The sequence below is a fragment of the Cygnus atratus genome, chromosome Z (genome assembly GCF_013377495.2).
Source record: "Cygnus atratus isolate AKBS03 ecotype Queensland, Australia chromosome Z, CAtr_DNAZoo_HiC_assembly, whole genome shotgun sequence".
NCBI classification, from domain to species: domain Eukaryota; kingdom Metazoa; phylum Chordata; class Aves; order Anseriformes; family Anatidae; genus Cygnus; species Cygnus atratus.
In genome coordinates this window covers 43,835,260-43,856,580 of record NC_066396.1, presented here as the reverse complement: position 1 = coordinate 43,856,580, position 21,321 = coordinate 43,835,260, and the positions used below count along the sequence as shown (strand labels likewise).

The following is a 21,321-nucleotide window of genomic DNA, read 5'->3' as shown; positions in this document are numbered from 1 at the left end:
TTTTTTTACATTTGGTGTTTTAGGATCTTTTTTCCCATCGATCCTTGAAAAGAAGTTCTGACTGGAAAAGACACAAGATAAAATCTTGGCCTTTAACATGTGAGTGACTAAACTTCTTTGGCTTTCAGAGGGACAGGGTTCTCCTGCAGGAAAAGTGAGGCTAGTTGACATCATAGTTCAATAGTCTCAGTTAAATTCCAGAATCCCAGAGTAAGTGTAGGATCTACTTTGACAGATTTTCCTTGCACTTGACTCCTCTCTACCTTAATCCTTTCTCTTTATTGCTGTTGCTGCTGTTGTTTTGTTTTGTTTTGTTTTGGGGGGCAGGATGCAGAGAGGAGCAGAAGGCTTGTGCTTGAAATGCATTCAACCTGGATAGTTAGAACAAGTCTATCATTATGATGTTCTTCTGTGTGACCAAAAAGGTGACTCAAAATAAAATAATGCCCTAAATCTTGCTTTGCTTCATCTAGGCCTGAAGTTAGAGTTATGCTCACACTTCTTCAGCATCTAGAATTGTAAGACACTGTATTTTTTCACTAGTTTTTGTGACTTACTTTTTAATATGTATTTATTGCGTTTTCATAATGAGAAGAAACACTACCAAGTTTCAATTACTGACCTATGAAAAATTCCATAAAAAGATGGATTTCTATAAAAAACATTCGCAAGAAAATACTTTTAAATCCTTGTGTTGCAGTAAGGACATGAGATATCTTCTGAAGTACCACCAGTTCAAAGACTTTTAAAAGGTGGGTTACACAGTCAGTACACAGTACTAAGGGAAATATTTAAAATTACATTTGATTTTTAATTTTGTTCTATCCAAGGGCACGATATATATATATTTATATATATGTATCTATTTAAAATTGAAAAGCAAATACTGAAACTTATTCTGCACCAGCTATATGTCTTTTCCCTGTCTGTGACATAGATATTTATTTTCCAACCTAACATTTTAAATTACATACTCAGGGCTGCACAGAAATCAACGTCAGGGATAGGATTAGAATCAGATTTCTTAAAATCTGTTCACTCTCTGCTAGACCAATGTTTTCTTGCCTGACTAATGCTGCTGGAACAAAACTTTCACAATTTTTTTAAAGATGAAGAGGCAGAGCTTCTGGAAGTATTGGAGAGATGACCAGAGAGGTGCAGCTCACATCTAACAATCTGTAGGAGATATGTATTCAAATAGGGATGCTCAAGTGTTCATGGGGAAATTTGTTTACAGCAGTCAAGTATTACCCATGTACTTGTATGTATGTACAAACGACTATAACAAAGGTCAGGAGAAAAGGTAAATACATTTGTGAGTAGGATCAAGTGTATTAAACTACTAGTTTTGCAAGGAATGAATATCTGCGAAACAGTGCAACTTAAAAATGTGTGTTTCCTCACAAGTAGGCAGAAACCTATGGAATTTGAAACAAAGGCTACAATTCCATCTCTCACACGTGTTTAAACAATGCAAATCACAAAAAAGATTAGCTACCTGCGTGATCAGCAGGTCACACAGTTCATTTTACAGGCATTCATGAATTCAGATAACATACATGATTGCGTCCGTACAATGGAAAATAAAACACTTTTTGTATTTGAGATGTACTGTAAGTTCATGCCACTGATGTATTACATCTTAAATAACTAATAAACTTTTAGACAAGCCTGAACTATTCAAGAAGAGCTTATTTAGAAGGGCCTGACCAACCCATCCTAACAGTCACAACGTGGCGCTTAAAAATGATGTCTCTCTTTTCCCATATATTAGAAAGGTAAACAATTTGCATCCTTGTGCTTCAGATAATGACGAAGGCACAATGCAAAATTAGAAGGCATTTTCTAAGATATCAAAGAGAAAGAGGTGTTGTTGTTGTTATTTTTAGCATTACTTCTGCTCATTACTGGAGATACCAGAAACATTACATTAAGCACAGACACGTTAACACTGGGCTGGTAGTATCCAGCAGCTGTGGATTGTACATGTCAGGAAGGCTATACATCAGCCACTCCCTGAAAACTTAGTACTTCTATGCTTCAGAACAATCCTCTCACATGGGTTAAATCTCCTGAGTTATTTGTCCAAATGTTCAAGAAAGAGTGGATGTACTATCTCCATGGCATCAGCTGCAAAGTACGTTGTACCTCAGGTGTTTTCTTTCAAAGGAAATTTTAACATCTGTCAAAACCTGATGTTTACAGTGAAGTTCTGATGCAGAGCCCTAGCAACACAACAGAACTATGATAAAGGCTTGTGCTGAATCCTGTTCTCTCTCCCAGGACAACTCTTAATGTTAAAAGAAAAAACTGCACTTCAGTCAGTTTTAATATTTATGACATGGATAAAACATTTTTTTCCCTACCATTGACTGATTTGCTGACTTTTTCTGTGCGAATGCATCCTGCTTTCATTACTATGCCAGCTATATACATGTGTATGCCAATGTTCACACATCTACTGTTGTGTTTCAGGTTAATTTCATGATAAATAACTATTATTATACAAGTTTGAGTCTTTTTAATTCCTCTTCCTCAAAGCACATCTAATTTTCCTCACTTTAACCTCTAGTCTTGATTTTCACAAACGTTTGCAAACAAACAAACAAACAAAAATTACACAGGCAATCCACCTCCAGCACTATTCTGCAAATCACTTTACTTCTAGATGATGTTTCTCATGCACAATATTTCAGCAGTAGTAAGTCACTAAAACTCATTTCCAGTTTGTAGTGTTTTCAATTACAAATCTGGCTTCACTCTCAGCACCAGCTCTGCCCTGGGCTGAGGGCTGCACTGTCTTGTGAAGCTCATATAAACAGACCTTTATCAAGTTTACTACTTCTAGTACTGGTCCCAAGAGACCTTGCTGAGTTACTTAACTTCTCTGCAGTTTAGCATATGTATAAATACATTTCTGTTGGCTCCAAAGAAGTTTCAGGACATAGTTCTGAAAGACCATGGTGGTATATTGTGCGCATATAGGAATCAGGAAATAATGCTGAGCTGTTTTGCATTTTCTACTAATTTTTATGCAAGACTGGTTATAGTTGTAGCCTAGAGCATTAGTTAATAGGGACAGTAACAATGACTATGAAACTTAAATACAGCAGGTTTTTATTTTTATGTTTTTACATAAGAGCCATTGCTCTGCAGCATCTGATGTTTTTGCAACCACCTCTCTGTCAGTATCAGTTACTAATATTTTCTAAAACATTGGTAGGTGATGGCTACTGACAAATGCTGTTAACTAGTTCTGTAACTGTCAATGTCCTTAAATGTTCATAAAATCACTTTTGCAAACTGCATAGTGCTGTACTTTCTGAACTCAATTAACTTATTCTCATTGGATGCATACTGCAGGCAGTGCTGGACTTGAAACCTTCACTCTTGCTATTGAAAATGGGCTTTATAGTCAATTAGCTTTTGAGACCTGTCAGCTATTTATGTATCTAAGAGACTTTTTATTCCTGATCTTTTTGGACAGAACAGCTACTCATCAAGACAATCCAGCGAGAAAGGGAAAATAATGGGGTTATGTCTCCAGAAGTCTTGGCTGCCTGTAAGAAAGCAGGGCAAAATTAGTCAATGAGTGGTCCCAGCTGCAGACAGTCCTCACATTTTCTGCTTGCACAATGATTCCTAATTAATACTTTTATCGGTGTTTATTTTTAACATCTTTCTTGTCTTACTTACAAAGACAAATGAGCTGTTTTCTGACTGCCATTGTGTTTCTATGAATCTTGGCAAACAGTTCAGTTCCCTAAACATCGAAGCCCTGTTTTTAGTCAAATTATAACTTTAGGCTTTGCATGTGCTGCAAAGAAGGATTCACTTTTCCTTAAAAAAAATGAAAGAGCAAATTGCTCCCAGTCAGGAAATTACTTATCTCCCTAACTAGATGAGAAGAGGGATGTGCTCCAACATGGCTTTGAACTTGCAACAAAAATTTGTTTCTGACCTAGACAAAAGTTTTGTACATATTGTTAAAAAAAAAAAAAAGCGCTCTCAGGTGAAAATGCTAAAATGCATGTCTTACTCTGATCATTTTAAAATAGTCTTTAAGGAACAGAAGAAAGGATCAAGCATGGCATTTCTAGTTGGTTGAGGGAAATGATTGTCCTGCTCTACTCTGCGCTGGTGAGGCCTCACCTCAAGTACTGTGTGCAGTTCTGGGCACCACAGTACAAAAAGGATGTGAAACTATTGGAGAGTGTACAGAGGAGGGCTACAGAAATGGTAAAGAGCCTAGAGGGGAAGATGTACCAGGAGTGGCTGAGATCACTTGGCTTGTTCAGCCTGGAGAAGAGGAGGCTGAGGGGAGACCCCATCGCAGCCTACAACTTCCTCGTGAGGGGGAGTGGAGGGGCAGGCACCGATCTATTTATTCTCTTCAGTCACCAGAGTAAGGACCCACGGGAATGGAGTCAAGCTGCAACAGGGGTGGCTCAGGCTGGACATCAGGCAGAGATTCTTCACTGAGAGGGTTGTCGTACACTGGAACAGGCTCCCCAAGGATGTGGTCACTGCACCAAGCCTGTCGGAGTTTAAGAAGCGTTTGGGCTGTGCTCTTAGTCATATGGTCTGAATTTTTGGGTAGACCTGTGTGGTGCTAGGAGTTGGACTCGATCCTTGTGGGTCCCTTCCAACTCGGGATATTCTGTGATTCTATGATCATGTTCAGTACTATCTTCTGATGGTGAAAGCTAATTTTTTTAAAAGTTTGAGCTACCTGTTCAGTCATAAATTACTTTTTAATTGTTTAATATTTTTTAATGATGCCTACTGCCCCAGATCTGTTAAGGACACTTATCTCAGAAGAACAACCTCTTCCCAAAGCCCTCGCACGGCTCACAGCCCAGAGCTGCGTTAGGGCAGCTTCGTGCCCGCCTGCCGCCCGCACCTCTCCTGTAACGCCGCCGCAAGCTGAGGGGCAGGAGCAATATTCAGGACCGGGGGGGTGGAAAGCCTCGAGGCGCCTCTGCCCTGCCCTGCCCGGCCCGGCCCTGCCCGCCCGCCAGCGCCGCCCTCTCCGGCAGGAGGTGCCGGGGGCTGGGGCGAGAGAGGCGGCGGCCGCCTTCCTGCTCCGGCGGGGCCAGCCCGGCAGCGGTAACGGCGGCGAGGTGAGCGGGGAGAGCGGCGCCGCGGCCTCCGCCGCGCTGTGGGGCCGCGGCCCGGCGTGTGGGGGCGGCGTGAGGGAGCGGGGAGCCGCGGGGCGGGCAGCGCGGTGCCTCTCGCCCCGCTGTGCCGGGGGACGCGGCCCTGGCGGCCGGGCTGGGCACGGGCGGGCCGGGCCGGCTCCCTCCGGGCCTCCCTCAGCCGCTTTGCAGCCGCTGTTCGCGGCTCCGTGCCAACGGGGGGCGGCCGGGCCTCTCGTCCTGCGGCCCCGCTGAGCCGAGGGGTGCCCCGGGGGGCTGCCGTGCGCTGCCTTGCCCTGCCTCGGTCCTGTGCCAGCCCGCAGGGGATGCCCGTGTCTCTGGTTGAGCCCGTGCCAGTCTTGCATCTGCACAGCACCGTGCTCCTGAAGAGCCGCTCGCACCGCTGGTTTTCTGCGTTTCTTACTTTGTAGCGGGCGGTCTGTGCGCTTCCCAGCGAGACCACGCGTGTAGCCGGGCAGGGGTGGGAGCAGCGCGGTGATGGTGTGGTTCTCTCATTGCCTGCCTAAACCCGCTGTGCCCCTTTTCCTGCTGCTGTATTTGAAGATCAAGTGGGGGTCCTTTTAATTTAGATCCTGACAGGGTAGTTCATTTCGCATGGAAAAAGCACCGAGAGCAATCTGTTTTCTTAAAAAGAAATGAGCAGTCCAAGCGTTGAGGTTGCTCTCGTAACTTTCTCATTTAATTCTCTTTTCATACACAAATTTTTATGGTTGCTGGTAGTGATGTCTACAAACGCATCTGGAAGGTGTGTGCCTGAAAACTTCGTGAGGGTGTTTTTACAAGATTTTGTCCAGTTATTTTTGGTTATATAGCTGCCTTAATCAGAAGAGATACCTAAAGCAAACCACTAGCAACTTATTAGCTACAAGCCTGCTTGGGTCTTCTCTTCAAAATCAAAAGAGCGTAAAGAGCAGCATGTTGTGGGTGACTGAGTCAGTTCTGGTTGTTGGCCTCTCGTGGTCAGCTGCAGGATGAAATTCTTCTGTAAAATTTGTAAAATAACTGGTGGGGCAGCGGTAACGACCGGCCCCTCCCTGAGCAGACACCTCTTCAGTGTTTTCATACTCTCCTGATCTGTTTAAAACATGGTTTAAAATGCTTGAGGAAGGGAAGACCTAAGACCCAATCTGAGTATCCAGTGATGATTTTTCCTGAGAATGGTGAAAATGCAGTCACCAAACCTGTTACATCAAGTGCCTCCCCTCCTCTTCCTGGGGAAAGTGTAACTTGATAATTTGGACAAATAGTGACTCAGTAACATCCTGCAGCATCTGCGCTTGAATTTTTCTGGCTAGTTGCCACCCTGAAGTGAACCAGTTGTCCGGAGCATGGAATTTTGTAAAGTGGCTGTTGCTGAACACTTCAGGATTATTTATTTATTTATTGCTTTCAGCCTGCAGTTTGTGGGTTCCTGTGAAAGACGCTTGAGAAGAAGAGGTCTGGCTCTCTCAGCCCGCAGCATCCTCGTGCCTGCAGCTCCAGGTTGTCCTTCCCAGATACATCTGTGCTGTAAGCTGGGACGAGAAATCAAGCCTGCTCTGGGAAAGGGTTGTGGCGGTCCCGTGGCGGCGGCTGCTGTGTTTCCCTGCTGGGTTTGTCTTTGTGTTGTTGCTTGTGCTGGTTTTGTGCCTTGCAGTGGCTGAGCAGTCAGCAGATAAGGGGCAAGCAATAAGTGCCAGCAGGCTACGTGCCATCCGCTTTGTTAGCTTGTAAGTGTTGGTTAACGAATGAGAACACTTGATCAGGATGTCATTATGATGTTGGTCTGGTGTAGCTTAGTCTGTTGAAGCTGATCCATTATATTTTTTAATTTTTTTTGGAAAGTAGGTCTCACCCAATAAGGAATTAGGATATCAACCCCCAAGTCTCCAGTGGGTTTTGTCTTTGGGTTGCTATGTCTGAGGGGAGGCAGAGGCGTTGCCCAGAAGTCCCCCAGGTTTTTAGTGAGTGCTTCGTTTGGTCTGCTGGCCCTCACTCGGCGGGTCACGCGCAAATATGCCAAGCTGGGCCCTATAAGCAGGGAGACTTGGCTTTCCTCTTGGGATTTTGGCACGCACAAATCATCTTGCTTTGTCTTTGCTTATAAAGTCCTTGTCCGGAGTTGGTGCGTTTGTTGGCTGTCGGTACTGGAAGCTGCTTGGTAGCAACTACCTACATGACAGCTGTAAAAGAAAGATTTGCTTAGACTGATGGTATATTCAAACAAGGAAGGATAGATGTTAGTTTGCCTGAATATCCTAAAGTCTAACACACCTCCTTCTCCATGGAGCTCTGCTAGGCTGGCAAAGCAGAAGACTGAAATTGGCTGTGCTGAAGTCAGGAATTTTGTGCTCTACCAAATGTAGAGCACTGTATCTGTGATACAGCATCTGATTTTCACATCTGTAGTAAACATTCATGAGAGATGGATTCCTTCATGTTCAGTAAAATCACTTTCTTACCCATAAAATCAGAAACATATTTTCTTTTCAACTCAAATCACTGTGCCAAACCAGATATTTCCTGGAAAACAGCATGACAAATACATTTCCATATAAATGTGTTTACTGAGCTGATTTGCTTATCTTTCCACCAGAACACATGTGTATATCCCTGGTAGAAAGTTACGGAGATTTTATTTTTAGGCTGATGAGAGAGGAAATACCGATACTGCAGCTGAGGTTATGTGTTGTGTCTGCACTGGTTAGACAGAAGGTCCTTCTTTGCGTCTCTCCCCTTTACTCTTCCTTTTGCCTTTCCTTCTGGTGGCTATAAAATATATTCTCCATTAACATAAATTACTAAAGGCAAGCAACACCGAGTTTTCTAGAGGGGAAAAATATATGGAAGTTGAGCATGTTTTGCTGAAATCAATGCTCGCTTCCCAGCTTTTAGCAGCTGAAAGCAGCAGGAAAGGAATTCAGGCTACTCAATTTGCACGCTGGGTAGGTGTAACGTTTTGCACCTGTGCTTTAAGGTGTGCCCTGAACTAATCGTTTGTCCTTTGTATAATTGCTTTACTGCTGAGTCTTTTGGAGCAAGCAGCTAGTCTAAATAGTAGTTAATTTCCAGTGTAAGCTTCTATAGCTGATAAGATGTATTGCTTCCCCTACTTCTGACTAACAGGAGTAAAATACCAATTATTTTATTCAAGTAATGCTTGGAATGACGCACTATATATTGCAGTTTATATTCGGTAATTTTTTCCATGTTTTTAAGTGTGCCAACTAATACGTTTACTATGAATAACAGGATACTGCTGACTTCTTGATGGATTTTGATATACATTTTTTGAAGTGTAGTATTTTATTTGTATAAGTATTTTATATTTGTGGTTTTCTGGTATGCAAAAATAAACAAATTACTTTGTTCTTAGCTGATGTGGTTATGCCCATTTGCTGCATGTTGTTTCTGCCACTCCGGACATCTGCAGTTCTAGGTTTTCAGGGAGCCTGTGGAGACAAGGATGCTGTGTAAATCTCAGGCGCTCCTCTTAACATGGCACAGCAGGAAAAACAGTCTGTACAATGGTGTACACATTTCCATAATCCTTAGCCTTGTGTTGGAAATGTGTATGTATCTATATGCGTGTGATTTAGTCCACTGCATCTTGATTTTGTGCTTTATGACTAAAATTTGTGCCTCTTCCCCACCCTGCCGTTGCCTTGCACGTGTCCCTGTGGCTGCTGTCGGGGCTGCGCTGTGTGCGACCGCTGAATCCTTAGCAGAAAGCTGGACTTGGGGTGTTGGACCCATGCAACTGTGTGCTTCGTGTGCTTCACCTGCTCCTCAGGAGGACGGGTTTACAATTCATGGAATTATTAAGGTTGGAAAAGACCTCCAAGATCATCTGGTCCAACCGTCCCCCTACCACCACTGTCACCCACTGAACCATGTCCCTAAGCACCACGTCTAACCTTTCCTTGAACACCCCCAGGGACGGTGACTCCACTGACTCCCTGGGCAACCCGTCCCAGTGCCTGACTGCTCTTTCTGAAAAGAAACTTTTCATTTCCAACCCAAACCTCCCCTGGCACAACTTGAGGCCAGCTGCCGGTCAAGGTGCAGCACGAGTGAAGAGGTGGCACTTTCAGGAAGCTGCCTTCTGCCATTCGGTGCCCGTCCCCAAATAAATAGATAAACTCACACAGTGTTTTCAAATGAGCAAATAGACTTGAAGCACTTGCCAGACTGGCAGTCTTGTGCAATTCCTGCTGGGGAAAGGTGAAGAAAGGTTGTGTCTTACGCTGAATCCAAAGAGGAGTGTTCCAGAGTGGGTTTTACTCTGGATGCGTGCACACATTAAATGTAGGTGAGCTGTTGTGGGACCTAAGCACTGGGAATAGAGTAATAGCAACATCTCTGTTCCCTGCTAGCTGCTGACATTTTCTTCTTCCCCTGAGATTACAATGTATGTCCCCACATAAATCCTTTGAGAGTTGCTACCATTTATTAATTTATAAATACATTACAGCCTGTAAATTGCATCCATAGGGAAAAAGAAGTCATTTTAAGAGCATTCACTTGAGAGACTGTATGGTGTTTTAGCAGTAAATGCACCCATTTCATGTTGAGTTAGTGTCTGGCAATACATCAGTGTTTGCTGTTTGATCTTCTGTGCTTATTTTTGCTGGCTTTTGTCTGCAGTAGTACAAAAAGGAGAGAAAAAAGGTTGCTATTAGTTTGCAAGAGAGCAGTCGGTATTACAAACTGTGCCCAGGGTTCCCAGTCCAGTTTGAGGATTCGTTGAGCTAGGTGTTATTGCATTCATTAAGCCCAGATTGTATCGCATCATGGGAAGATTATGGCCTGTTGCAAACAGAATTGCAGGTGCCCTTTGCCCTCATTTCATGTTGGAATAGGCAGCTCCACAGAATAAACCAAGGCTCAACAGCAATTGCTACTCTTCGTTTGTTAAACCACACTTATTAAATAAAGCAAGTTTTTCTTTTTTGTTTTCTTTTTTTTTGTTAGGAGCAGAAGAAAGCTGAGTATCAAGAGAAACATCACTTGGTACAATTTCCCATTGAAATCAACAGAGTGTTTGCTTAACTTTTATTTATTTATATATTTTTTAGATTATCCATAAAATAATTTGGTACAATCTGATTTGTTACTGACTAACTAACTAGTGTGGAACCAAAATGTTAGAATCATATTACCAGGGCAAAAAGTTGAACTACCCAAGTTTTGAAAGCGAAGTGTAATTTACTCCTGAAACCATGAGACTTGAATTTCATTACTGACTAAATGAGATTACAAGGAATCTATCCTCTTATCTCCAGTCCAGCATTGTCTAATTAACTTGCTGGATGGAATATATGATAGAAGGATGGCTGGTTTGTTCTGTTCATTGCAGATTTTCATTATATTGTCAAGAATATTCAAGACTTAACCCTGCAGTTGATGTGAAGCTTTATGTAGAAACTAATAATATGATACGGCTTTTTTTTTTTTTTTTTTTTTAAAGTCCCTCAGATCATAGAACCATAAAATCATTAAGGCTGGAAAAGGAAAAGGTCGTCAAGATCATCTGGCCCAACCATCACCCTACCACCAATGTCACCCACTAAACCATGTTCCTAAGCACCACGTCCAACCTTTCCTTGAACACCCCCAGATAGAAATACCTAGGCAGAATGCCTTCCTTGCTAGGTGTAGTCCATTCAGCTGGGAGCTGTTGCATTACTATAGTAAAAGCTTGATTGTGTGTGTAAAGTAATCTAAGTGGAGGACGCGATATGTATTTTGATTTGTATGACATGTATTTTGATTTGCAGATTTCTACACTGTTATGTGTTTTTGTTAATTTTTATGTTTTATTTTTTGAAATTGTAGGGCTAGGAAACAGCTGCTAAGGCATGAAGTCTCCACCTCTCCTCGTGGCCGCGCTCCTGGCTTGCATCATCGTTTTGGGTTTCAATTACTGGATTGCAAGCTCTCGCAATGTGGATCTGCAGGTAATGTTCCTATTGGTCTGCACGTGGTCTTGCACGGGTATGGTTAATAAGGGTAGTCCACAGCAAGAAGAATGCTTCCTCTGCATATGGTGAGCTAGGAACTTGGCTTGCTGTAGGGGTTTACACAAATATTACAGTTGATGCTCATCATAAGAGGGAGATGGGGAAATGGGAGGAATGCCTGTTTGTAGGTAGGGGGGACCCAAAACCTGAAGACCTACATATGGTGCCTGTAACTTCAGCACACATGTGGCATTCAGCTGGTTTGTTCTGTTTCAGTTTGCAGATGTGGCATCCTGTTGTTTTTCTTATTTTTTTTTTCCTCAGAGCACATTGCAACTTGCCCCCCATTTTTTAATCTGAATGGGCCTCCGTAATTTGCTCATCTCCGTAAATTATTTTCCTATATTTTCGCCATTCTGGTGACTTCTGTTTTTTAGTATAAAGTAAGATTGACCTCTTTTGATAAATGTTAGACGAATAAGGATGCACACACACTTTACCACCAAGGACAGAGAAATCTAGCTTGTTCAGAAATGGTATTGAGAAATCCGAATTTGTATTTCTTAGAAATCGTTCCTAAAGAAGGCACACAGCTCACATGGAAATAATTACTCTGCTGTTTTGTAGTGGTGACTGTATTTTCTGTGTCTGTTGAGCTTGGGTTTGTTATCCTTACTGGACTGCACATTCTTAAGTTGAAAATTCAACTCTCCCTGCCCGCCCCTCCCTCTCTTCCCTCCCCTTTCTCCTTTCTTTTTTCTTTCTTTTTCTTTAACAATCAGCAACAACAAAAACCTGAAAATTTAGTCTGGTGATTAAACATGGTTTATGAGAGCTCTTCCCAAGTTTTTCTATTTAATTATTATTTTCTTTTTAATTGAACTGAATTTTAACACTGAGTTGATGGCTGTTGGAACTGCATTCCTGTTCCACCCCCGAGCTGACACTCTTCAAACAGGGCACGTCTTGGGCCATGCAGTTGAGGGAACGTCTTAGTTTTCCTGTGGTGACAGGGTATGATGTCATTTCTTCTGGAAACTTGGTCATCTCTCCGCCTTCCTTTAGTGAGGGGCCTCAGGTTGGTGGCTACCAGCTGTTTGTAGCTGCGGCAGTAATACTGAGGCTTTGCTGCACAATCGTGGGGCAGCTGATAGGAAAATAAGTCAGCATACCAGCTTATCTTGGTGTCAGTAATGTACAGACGTAAAATCCCATTTACTGTTACTGATTTACTGTATCATCTTGTGCACTTTCCCCAGAGAACATGATTGAAAATACTTTCACTTCTGTGTAGTCATGCACTCTGACTAGAATAAAAGCACATCCAAAGCTATGAATGGAGCTTTTAAAACACTCCTAAAACGCTCGTATAACCCATTCATTTGTTGGCGAGACTTTGCTGCTATTATGACTAACACGGAATAAGTGCTTTTTTTTTGCTCCTCCAGCCAACCTACAAGTTTTTTTTATTTATTTTTTTATTTTTCCCTCCTCCTCTTCATTCTCTTGCAGTGGCAATGAAGTGGAGTAATGAAACGGTGCTGCCCTCCGTCCATTTTGTCTATGGTCTTAAGTAAAAATTTTTGATGATTTGAGAGATGATTTTTTCCCTCTGAGTAAGTTTAGGATCAACACCAGAAACTGCAGTGATGTCCGAGTGGGCATTTTGAGAAATGTTTTGACCTTGTACTTCAGAAAGATTGTAGACATATTTTTTAATGTATTTCTTTTGTTTTGTTTTTGTTCTGGTGTGTTTTTTGTTTGTGATTTTTTTTTTTACCGTAAGTACTTAGCTTTGTATTTATTTGATGATCTTTAACTAAAATTTTGATGGCTGCTACAGAATATGAGTTACCAATAATTTATGTAAGGCTGGTGTGTGTGTGTGTGTGTGCTTATAGGTGGCTGACAGATATCACCAACTGAGGAAATATTTTGATGAGGTTAGTATTGTTTGTCTGTTGTATTCTCTGAAGTTAGGTATTCTATGAAAGAATAGAAGAAAAGTCCAGTAAAAAGGAAATTGGGTTTACTTGTTACATATTCCAGTTCTGCCTATGTGAAGTTTGAAAGCATGACCCTTTTAAAACAGTCTGAGAGGGGAAACATTTCTCTTTGTCTTTTGCTAATGTGCTCTTCCTCAGAGTCGGATCATGGGGTTGGAAAGCAAAGTCCGCAGAGCAGCAGCGGAGAGAGGCGCCGTGGAGCTCAAAAAGAATGAATTCCAGGGAGAGCTGGAGAAGCAGCGAGAGCAGATTGATCAAATCCAGTCCTTGCATAGCTTCCAGATGGAAAATGCCAACAGAGCACATCAGGAAGAGAAGGTAGGCCCTGTTCTAGCTACACTTTACAATGAGACTGTCATTTACCATCATGCTCTCTGCAATAGTGTAAGGTTGCTCAAATGTGCAAGCTAATGGGGGTATGGTCAACATTTGTGTGGCAAAATGTTTAACATAAATTATCATAATGTTTAGAAAATGGACGTTGAATCCATATTATTAATGGTTTTAAGCTAATCGTAGAACCATAGAATATTCCAAGTTGGAAGGGACGCATAAGGATCATTGAGTCCAACTCCTGGCAGCACACAGGTCTATCCAAAAATTCAGACCATATGACTAAGAGCACAGTCCAAATGCTTCTTAAACTCCAACAGGCTTGGTGCAGTGACTGCTTCCCTGGGCAGCCTGTTACAGTGCGTGACCATGCTCTCAGTGATGAACCTCTGAGTGAGAACCTCTTCCTGATGTCTAGCCTAAAGAAGAGTTAGGAGGAAATTCTTCACTCAGAGGGTGGTGAGGCAGTGGCAAAGGTTGCCCAGAGAAGCTGTGGCAGAAGCTGTGAAGCCCCATCCCTGGAGGTGTTCAGGGCCAGGCTGGGTGGGGCTTTGGGCAACCTGGTCTGGTGGGAGGTGTCCCTGCCCATGGCAGGGGGTTGGGATTAGATGGTCTTTAAGGTCCCCTCCAGCCCATGCATTCTATGATTGTGATTTATAGCCCTCAGAGTGGTAGACTTCTTCAGCAGACTGTAATGGAGAAAACAGAAATACATTGTGGGGAAGAAAAAGAAACAAACATACAGAATAAGACAAAATCTATATATATATATATTTTTTTTTTTTTTTTACTGCTGCACTTCATCAGCTTTTTGAATATGAAGTATTAAAACTACAAGTGATAGCACTTCAGAATAATACCTCTACTGTCTCCCTAAGCCATCAATAGAGCTACATTGGGTTGGCCTCTGGCTTTCTTTCCTGTACACTAATGTTTTAAAACTCGAGGAAAACAAGAAACTGTACCAACAGATACATTTGTATTTATTTCCTCAGTAGGCATAATGGTTGATGTTTATTTCTAAATGCATTGCAAATTTTGTGGCATCTTCAGCCTACAAAATATAATAAAAGTGAGAGACACCAGAAGGGTTAGAACAGCCTTTAGTGTTGATGCTCTTGACAGTGCAGCATTGCAGGAGGCATGAAAGTCCTTTGTGAAGAATGTAAACATACATACTTAAATAACAGTATGTATGATTACCACTGACCATTTTATTTTGTATTTTCTTTGTGTTACAGACACTGCCTCAGATGTGTCAGTAAACCATTAATATAACTTTCTCACTGTTGCCAGGAGTATTTGGCTGAGAGTAGTCATTCCTTGTTTATTACTTCTTCTGTAGAGTCTTATGGCCAAAGTTTATAGATCAACTTTCCAGGACTGTAGTTTTCAGCAGGCTAAACAGATATAACTGGTGATGGTAATAGGTACTGTTCAGGTGAACGGTTCACTGTTAGATGGCAATTTGCTTTTCAAAACATGTGACAAGCAAACAAAAAATGACTAGAAGAATCTCTGAAAGTTGTAGAAAAAGAAAAACTGAATGAAAATGAGGGTGGAAGTGTGCCATTAATATGCAAATCAATGGCATATATTTTTAAATCATTTTGAAATCATTTTTATCCAAAGTCTTCAAAGAAGTAATAAACCAATTATTTTTACCTCTTTTGAAACAAACAGTTTACTTTGATAATTTCTGTCTTTCGTTGGAGTTCAATCTTTTGGTATGTTTTTAAAAAAGTGAGGTATGTTTTTTGTTTATTTTTTAATGTATGTGCATATTAAAAAGATATCCCAGGATATTCAGACAGCGTTCGAGTGAATAGAGTCATAGTGTGGTCTGGGTTGGAAGGGACCCCTAAAGATCATCTAGTGCAGCCAGGAGCAGAGCTTATAATAGATCTGGTTACCCAAAGGCCTATCCACCCTGTCTTTGAACAGAGCTGAATGTGGTACTGCAGCTGGGATCTCACAAGGTTGGAGTAGAGGGAGAGAATCACCTCCCTTGACGTGCTGGTAGCACTTCTGTTTATGCAGCTCAGGATACGATTGGCTTCCTGGGCTGCAAATGCACAGTCAGCTCATGCACAATTTTTCATCCACCAGTATCCCCAAGTCCTTCTCTGCAGTGCTGCTCTGAATCAAATCAGCACCGAATCTGTATCGATACTGGGGATTGCTCTGACATAGGTGGAGGACCTTGCACGTGTCCATGGTTTACTTCATGAGGACCACCTGAGCACATTTTTTCAGCCCGTCAGGATCCCTCTGGGTGGTATCCTTTCCCTTTGGTGTATCGATTACACCATGCGGATTGGTGTCATCCACATACTTGCTGAGGATGCACTCCAACCCATCATCATCTATATTATTAATGAAGATGTTAATATCAGCACCTTGAGTAACACCACTTGTTACTGGTTTCCATATGGACTTTGGGGCATTTACTGCATTTTGGATGCAGCTGTCCAACAAATTCCTTATCCACACTGTAGATCGTCTGCCAAATCCGTACCTTTCTAGTTCAGAGATAAAAATATTATGGGACACTGTGTCAAAAGGTTTGCAGAATCTAGGTAGGTGACATTAGTTACTCGTCCCTTTTCCACTGATGTAATTCTTCCGTTGTAGAAGCACACCAGGTTAGTTAGGCATGATTTGCTCTTGGTACAACTGTTTTGGCTCTTTTCAGTCAACCAGTTCGGCCTCAACACGTTTCCACGTGGCTTCTAGCAGGATCTGCTCCATGATCTTGCTGGGAATTGAAGTGTGGCTAACCGTTCGGTAGTTTGCAGGGTCTTCCTTTTTACCCTTCTTAAAAATAGGGGTGATATTTCTTTTTTTTTTTTTTTTTTTTTCCCCAGTCACTGGGAACTTTACCTGACTGCCACGACTTCTCAGATATGATAGGGAGTGGCTTGGCAATTAGGTCCTCCAGTTCCTCTGTACCTTGGAAAGCACCTCGTCAGGTTCCATGGACTTGGGCACATTCAGATCCCTCAGATGGTCTCCAACCCAGTCTTCTCCTATGCGGGGAGGAACTTCATTCACCCAAGCCCTGTCTTGAGATTTGGGGACCTGGGAGATTTGAGAAGATTGATCACTAGTGAAAACAGAGGCAAAAAATTGTTGAGTACTTCAGCTTTTTCCATGTCTGTCATCACTAGATCTTCTGACTTGTCAGGGAGGGTTCTTTTTCTTTGTTCCTCCTTTTCTGACCAGTGTACCTGTAGAAGCCCTTCTGGTTATTTTTCACATTGCTCAGCAGGTTCAGTTCTATCTGTGCCTTGGCTTTCCTAATCACATCTCTACATGCTCAGGCAGCATTCCTATATTGTTCCCAAGATGTGTGTTCCTGTTTCCAGTGCCTATGCATTTCCTTCTTGCTCTTCAGTTCAGCCAGGAGGTGTTTGTGCAGCCATGCCGGTCTCATGCCTTCCTTGCCTAATTTCTTGCACTTGGGGATCAAGAACTCTTGTGCTTGAAGAAAAATATCCTTGAAGAGCTGCCAACACTTTTCTGCTTCAGTGACCCTAAAGGCAGTTTCCCACGGGATTGCATTCACCATTTCCTTAAACAGGTGAAGTTTTTTTCCTAAAGTTAAAGGTCTTAACTTTGCTCTTTGCCCAGCCCATGTTCTTTGAGATCATGAAGTCTGTCAGGGCATAAGCACTGCAACCCAGGCTGCCACCTATCCTGACCTCTCCCCTAATCCCCCTCCCAATTATATTATCTGTGTTAGTGAGCAACAGGTCCAGTAAAGCTATTCCTCTGGTTCCTCTGTAACCTGGATTAAGAAACTGTCCTCTGGGAGACATTTGCTGTCCTGCTTTTCCAGCAGATTGCTGTCCTGCTTTTCCAGCGGGTGTCAGGTTGGTTGATGTTCCCCAGCAGGACCAGGACCTGTAAGCATAACGCTTCCTGTAGTTGAGGAAAGAGCAATTCATCAGTGTTCTCCTCTTGATCAGGTGGTAGTAAACACCTATCATGAGGTTTCCTTTGTTGGCTTGGCCTCTAATTCTCACCCATATTTCTATCAACCTGCTTGGAATAATCTGTAAAGTTTGCTGTTGAAAACTGAGGAGATGTCACTGTAGAAAACATTAGATAAAAGTGATGCAATGGACTTATTTCCTCTCTTTTTCTTTTCATGACTGGAAAGCCTCAGGAGGTGAAGTGCTAGAATGAGCATGTATGTGTCTGTGCACCACTTCAGGGCAAGTTTAGAATTTGCTCTTGTTGTGACACATGAGCAAACATCCCACACAGATATTGTTTGTTTTCCAATTCTGCAACTTAAGAGTAGGGAGAAGTGCTTTACTGGAAAACTATATTTGTCAAAAGATGTCATCAACCAAGTTGGCATGGATTCATCCACCGTAAATTAGAAGCACCTCTGATGTGGCAATGGTGGTGGAAGAGAAGGAGAGCGTCCTTCTCCTTGCTAAGGACCTTAACCTGAAGAAGCTCTTCAGCATCAGTGATTATTTAACAACAGGATGTAGAATATATGAAAAGACTATTTCTGAGCTTTTTCGTGTGTTTATCTGTATATACGTATGTATAAACATGTGTTGTATATGCACATGTGCATACATAAATATTTGTATACACACACAAATGCATATCCTTGTTTTTGTCTGCAGGGATTCCTGGGGGACAAGTAATAAATTCACCCTTTCTGGTTATACAAACCTCAGTCCTTGAACTGAACTTTATTCCCCTCCCTGGGGATTAACAGTAGGTATTTACCTTTTCCAGGAGGGATGAATGCAAGTCCAAACCCTGAGTCACTCAGCTCTCTTTCCAAGTAATACAAACTGTCTAAATGTAACTAGACAGATGTTTGAATGATAAACAAGATTTTGTTTTAATTTTAATAGTTGTTCTTAAATAAGGAAAGTAAAAGTGCAGATGTGTAGAAGTGAATGGTTTATCTCAAAAAAAAAACCTGCTCTTTTTCAGGGAGAATTTATAGGGCATCTGGATATAGAAAAAAAGTCTGTACAGGGGCAAACCTTCGCAATCTGGACTTCTCATAAAAGCAACTCTCAGATAAGATTTGAGACCCAGATTAATTGCAGTTTGTCTCTGGTCATTTCATCTTATTACTCTGCTGATTATATGGATAAGGATGTAGTAATATGCTGATAATATGACAAGGATAATTAAGCCACCGAGTTAGTTTTGTTCCAAACTTATACACCAGTAAGATACTCTGCAAGTTAAAGTCATTGTTAGAGGCAACGTGACAGCCACTGAGAATTACATCTGCCTGCTTTTGTAGTTACATTGCCCCTGTGCTACTTCAAGAGCAAAGGCACAGAAGGTAGGAGATTGTTGGAGCCTGAAATACCGCATGGGCTCACCATTCGTTGAGGCAGTGTAATCCTGGGTAATTGCTGTCATAATTCTTTTCCTACATCTGAGTACGTGTAAAACATTTCTGTAACCAGTCTGCTTTTAAAAAAATCTGTTTGAACTTTTGAGGATTCATGTAGGTTTAGCCAATGGATTCTGGAAATCCATACAAAAATAGACTGAAGAGATCGAGAGAGCTTACATGAGCTCTCAGTAACAACAAATAAGAATCGGGAGTGCAAAAGGGCTGTTTGTAATCCATAAACAATTTTCTAAAGCAGAACGATATCCAGTATGGTTGCTTTTCAGGACTTGTAGTTTCTGAGATGTACACACCCACAGTAGTCTTTTTGAAGAGTGTAGCAACAGAACAACACATGTAACCTGTTTTTAGTTTTAACTCTTAGAACATACTTCTGCAATTTTCTTTTTCTGTGGATTTCTGTGATGCTTCCCCATCCCATATCTTGTTTTACTGAGGAAGAGCAGCAAGCTTTGTGTGCTGTGGGTGAAAAATACATCACTATTACTCATTTAACACTGGCCACAGCTGCTCTCATCCTTCCCTTTGGGAAAATCTCAATTTCCAGTGGAGCATTCTGAGGCAAAGTACCCGTTGGTGTGGTGAGAGTGGACTCTTCTGAAACAGAGTGACGGTGGACAGGGTGAAGAGGGAAGAAAAGCCTGCTGTGAAGAGGCACCAATGTATGTTTTGTTTCTGTTTTTGAAAGAAACAGCGTCATATCTTCTAGTTCTGGAAAGTTTTAAGGAAAGCAGGCACTGCCTTGCTCCCCGCTTTACTTGCTGCCGTGTGGCATTTCTGAATTAGCGAGAGAAATCAGTCTGCTTACTCATAACTGGTACAGCATATATCTAGAGAGTATCTCATTTTAAATTGTGTTTCAATATGGTGAAGAAAAAATGGGTGGGCTGGGACTGGCTGAACCATAGGCGCCCCGAAAGTGGAAATGTAGAGTATGTGCAGCTTAAGATCATTGATGCTGTGTCTGACCTTTTTCTCCTTGTGAGTGCAAAACCCCTTTTCACTGGTTTTAGTTCTGAAACAAATATTTACTCTTCTCAGCTACTTTGCTGTTTTATTCTTTTTTCCATCAGGAATCTCATTATGTGCCTGGATATGCTAAGTTCGGTTATTGTTGGAAAACACGTATATTGGTTCAGGGTGCTGGGGCTAGCTTGTTTATGATGGTGTAAAAAGCCACGTACAGCCAGTGCTGAAGGAGCTAGTGTAGTATGCCTCCCAGGAGTATGTTTATTGCAACTGCTGTGTAAGGCATTAATCTGATGAAATGCTTGTGTGTAGTTCAGAGCACGTGCTCAAAACATACGCTTTGAGATAGTTTATCTCAGTGCTTCCGTGCATGCATTTCTGTATGTTCCTATTTTTTTTAACTAACAATACCTTTAACGTTTGTGCTTCTTTAGTAGAATATGACTTATGTAGACGTGTTCTTTGGTAAATAAAAAATATCTCTCTCAGCTGTCATTAAAACATTTGCTGTCCAGCTGTAGCAAGATTTTTTCGTTATTTGCTGATGGCAGCGTGGCTTTCCGTTTGGTTTCTGAGGGCCTGCTGTCCACCATAGGGACCCCCAAGCCGGAGACTGACCTTTCCTGTCTGATAGTCGCAAGGCATTCTGTGCAAGGCGTGCATGCAAGTACAACAAGCTGGTTCTGTCTAACAGAGTTACTCCCACAGTCAGAGATCAGACTTTGATATGGCAAAATACCAAGTATCCTGAAGCTGAATAATCACTGCTAGGGATTATAGGTATTGTTCTGTGGGCTCAATGAGATTTAAAATGTAATTGTTTTTTTTACCTAGCTCTGAGTTTAGGCTTGTGTTTGCTGACTGTTACCCTGCATTTTGAAAAATAAAATAGTATCTGCCTAATTCACAGCTATGAAGCAAAGATTAGCTAGTGTTTGCATGCCAGGAGGAAGAATATAAAGCCTGAAGCTATTGATACAGTCAGATAGAAAACTGGCAGTTGAAACACTGCTCTGTAAATTATTAAACAGCATTTCTGCTCAAGTTAAACAGGTGAATAGATTTCCATGATTTCTTCCTGTACTCTTACCCTCAAATTCAGGAAGGTAGGTGTGGCATTGTCAAAAGGAAGTTTTATTTGATTTGGATTTATGCAGTCCAAACGAGTAAGATACGTGTTTATTTCTTAATGTTTCAAGGAGGCTTTTTGGCTTTTCTGCACATCAGCTAATCACAGTTATTGCTGTCCTAAGGTACAAAACATTTAGCTCTTGTCTTCTTCACTGTCAAAATGAAATAAACGATTCTGGTATTTGGGGGTTTCATTAAAGAACAAACAAACAAAAATCTGTCTGAACATAAAATGGCCATGTCAAACTAATGGTTTCTCCAGTAAACCAGTGCAAACAAATCCAGAGCCTTTTTTATCTTGTCCTATAAGAAAGGAGACGACAGATAGGTAGGAGGTAATCCTTGGTATGTGCTGTTTTTCATGTCATTGCTAT

General features: G+C 41.8%; 1 protein-coding gene across 4 annotated transcripts in view; it reads left to right on the top strand.

Annotated features, from left to right (window-relative positions):
• Nucleotides 1-5,002: 5,002 nt before the first annotated feature.
• GOLM1 (golgi membrane protein 1) overlaps nt 5,003-21,321 on the top strand; it is a 33,168-nt gene continuing 16,849 nt past the window's right edge. Inside the window, exons 1-4 of one of the 4 annotated variants that reach the window (XM_035565215.2) lie at nt 5,009-5,123; nt 6,553-6,641; nt 10,977-11,098; nt 13,246-13,425. In XM_035565215.2, the coding sequence (XP_035421108.1) occupies nt 11,000-11,098; nt 13,246-13,425 (279 nt within the window). In that variant the 5' untranslated portion in view covers nt 5,009-5,123; nt 6,553-6,641; nt 10,977-10,999. Of the gene's footprint in view, nt 5,124-6,552; nt 6,752-10,976; nt 11,099-13,245; nt 13,426-21,321 lie in introns of all 4 variants that reach the window. The other 3 variants (XM_035565216.2, XM_035565219.2, XM_035565217.2) reach the window with 3 other exon arrangements.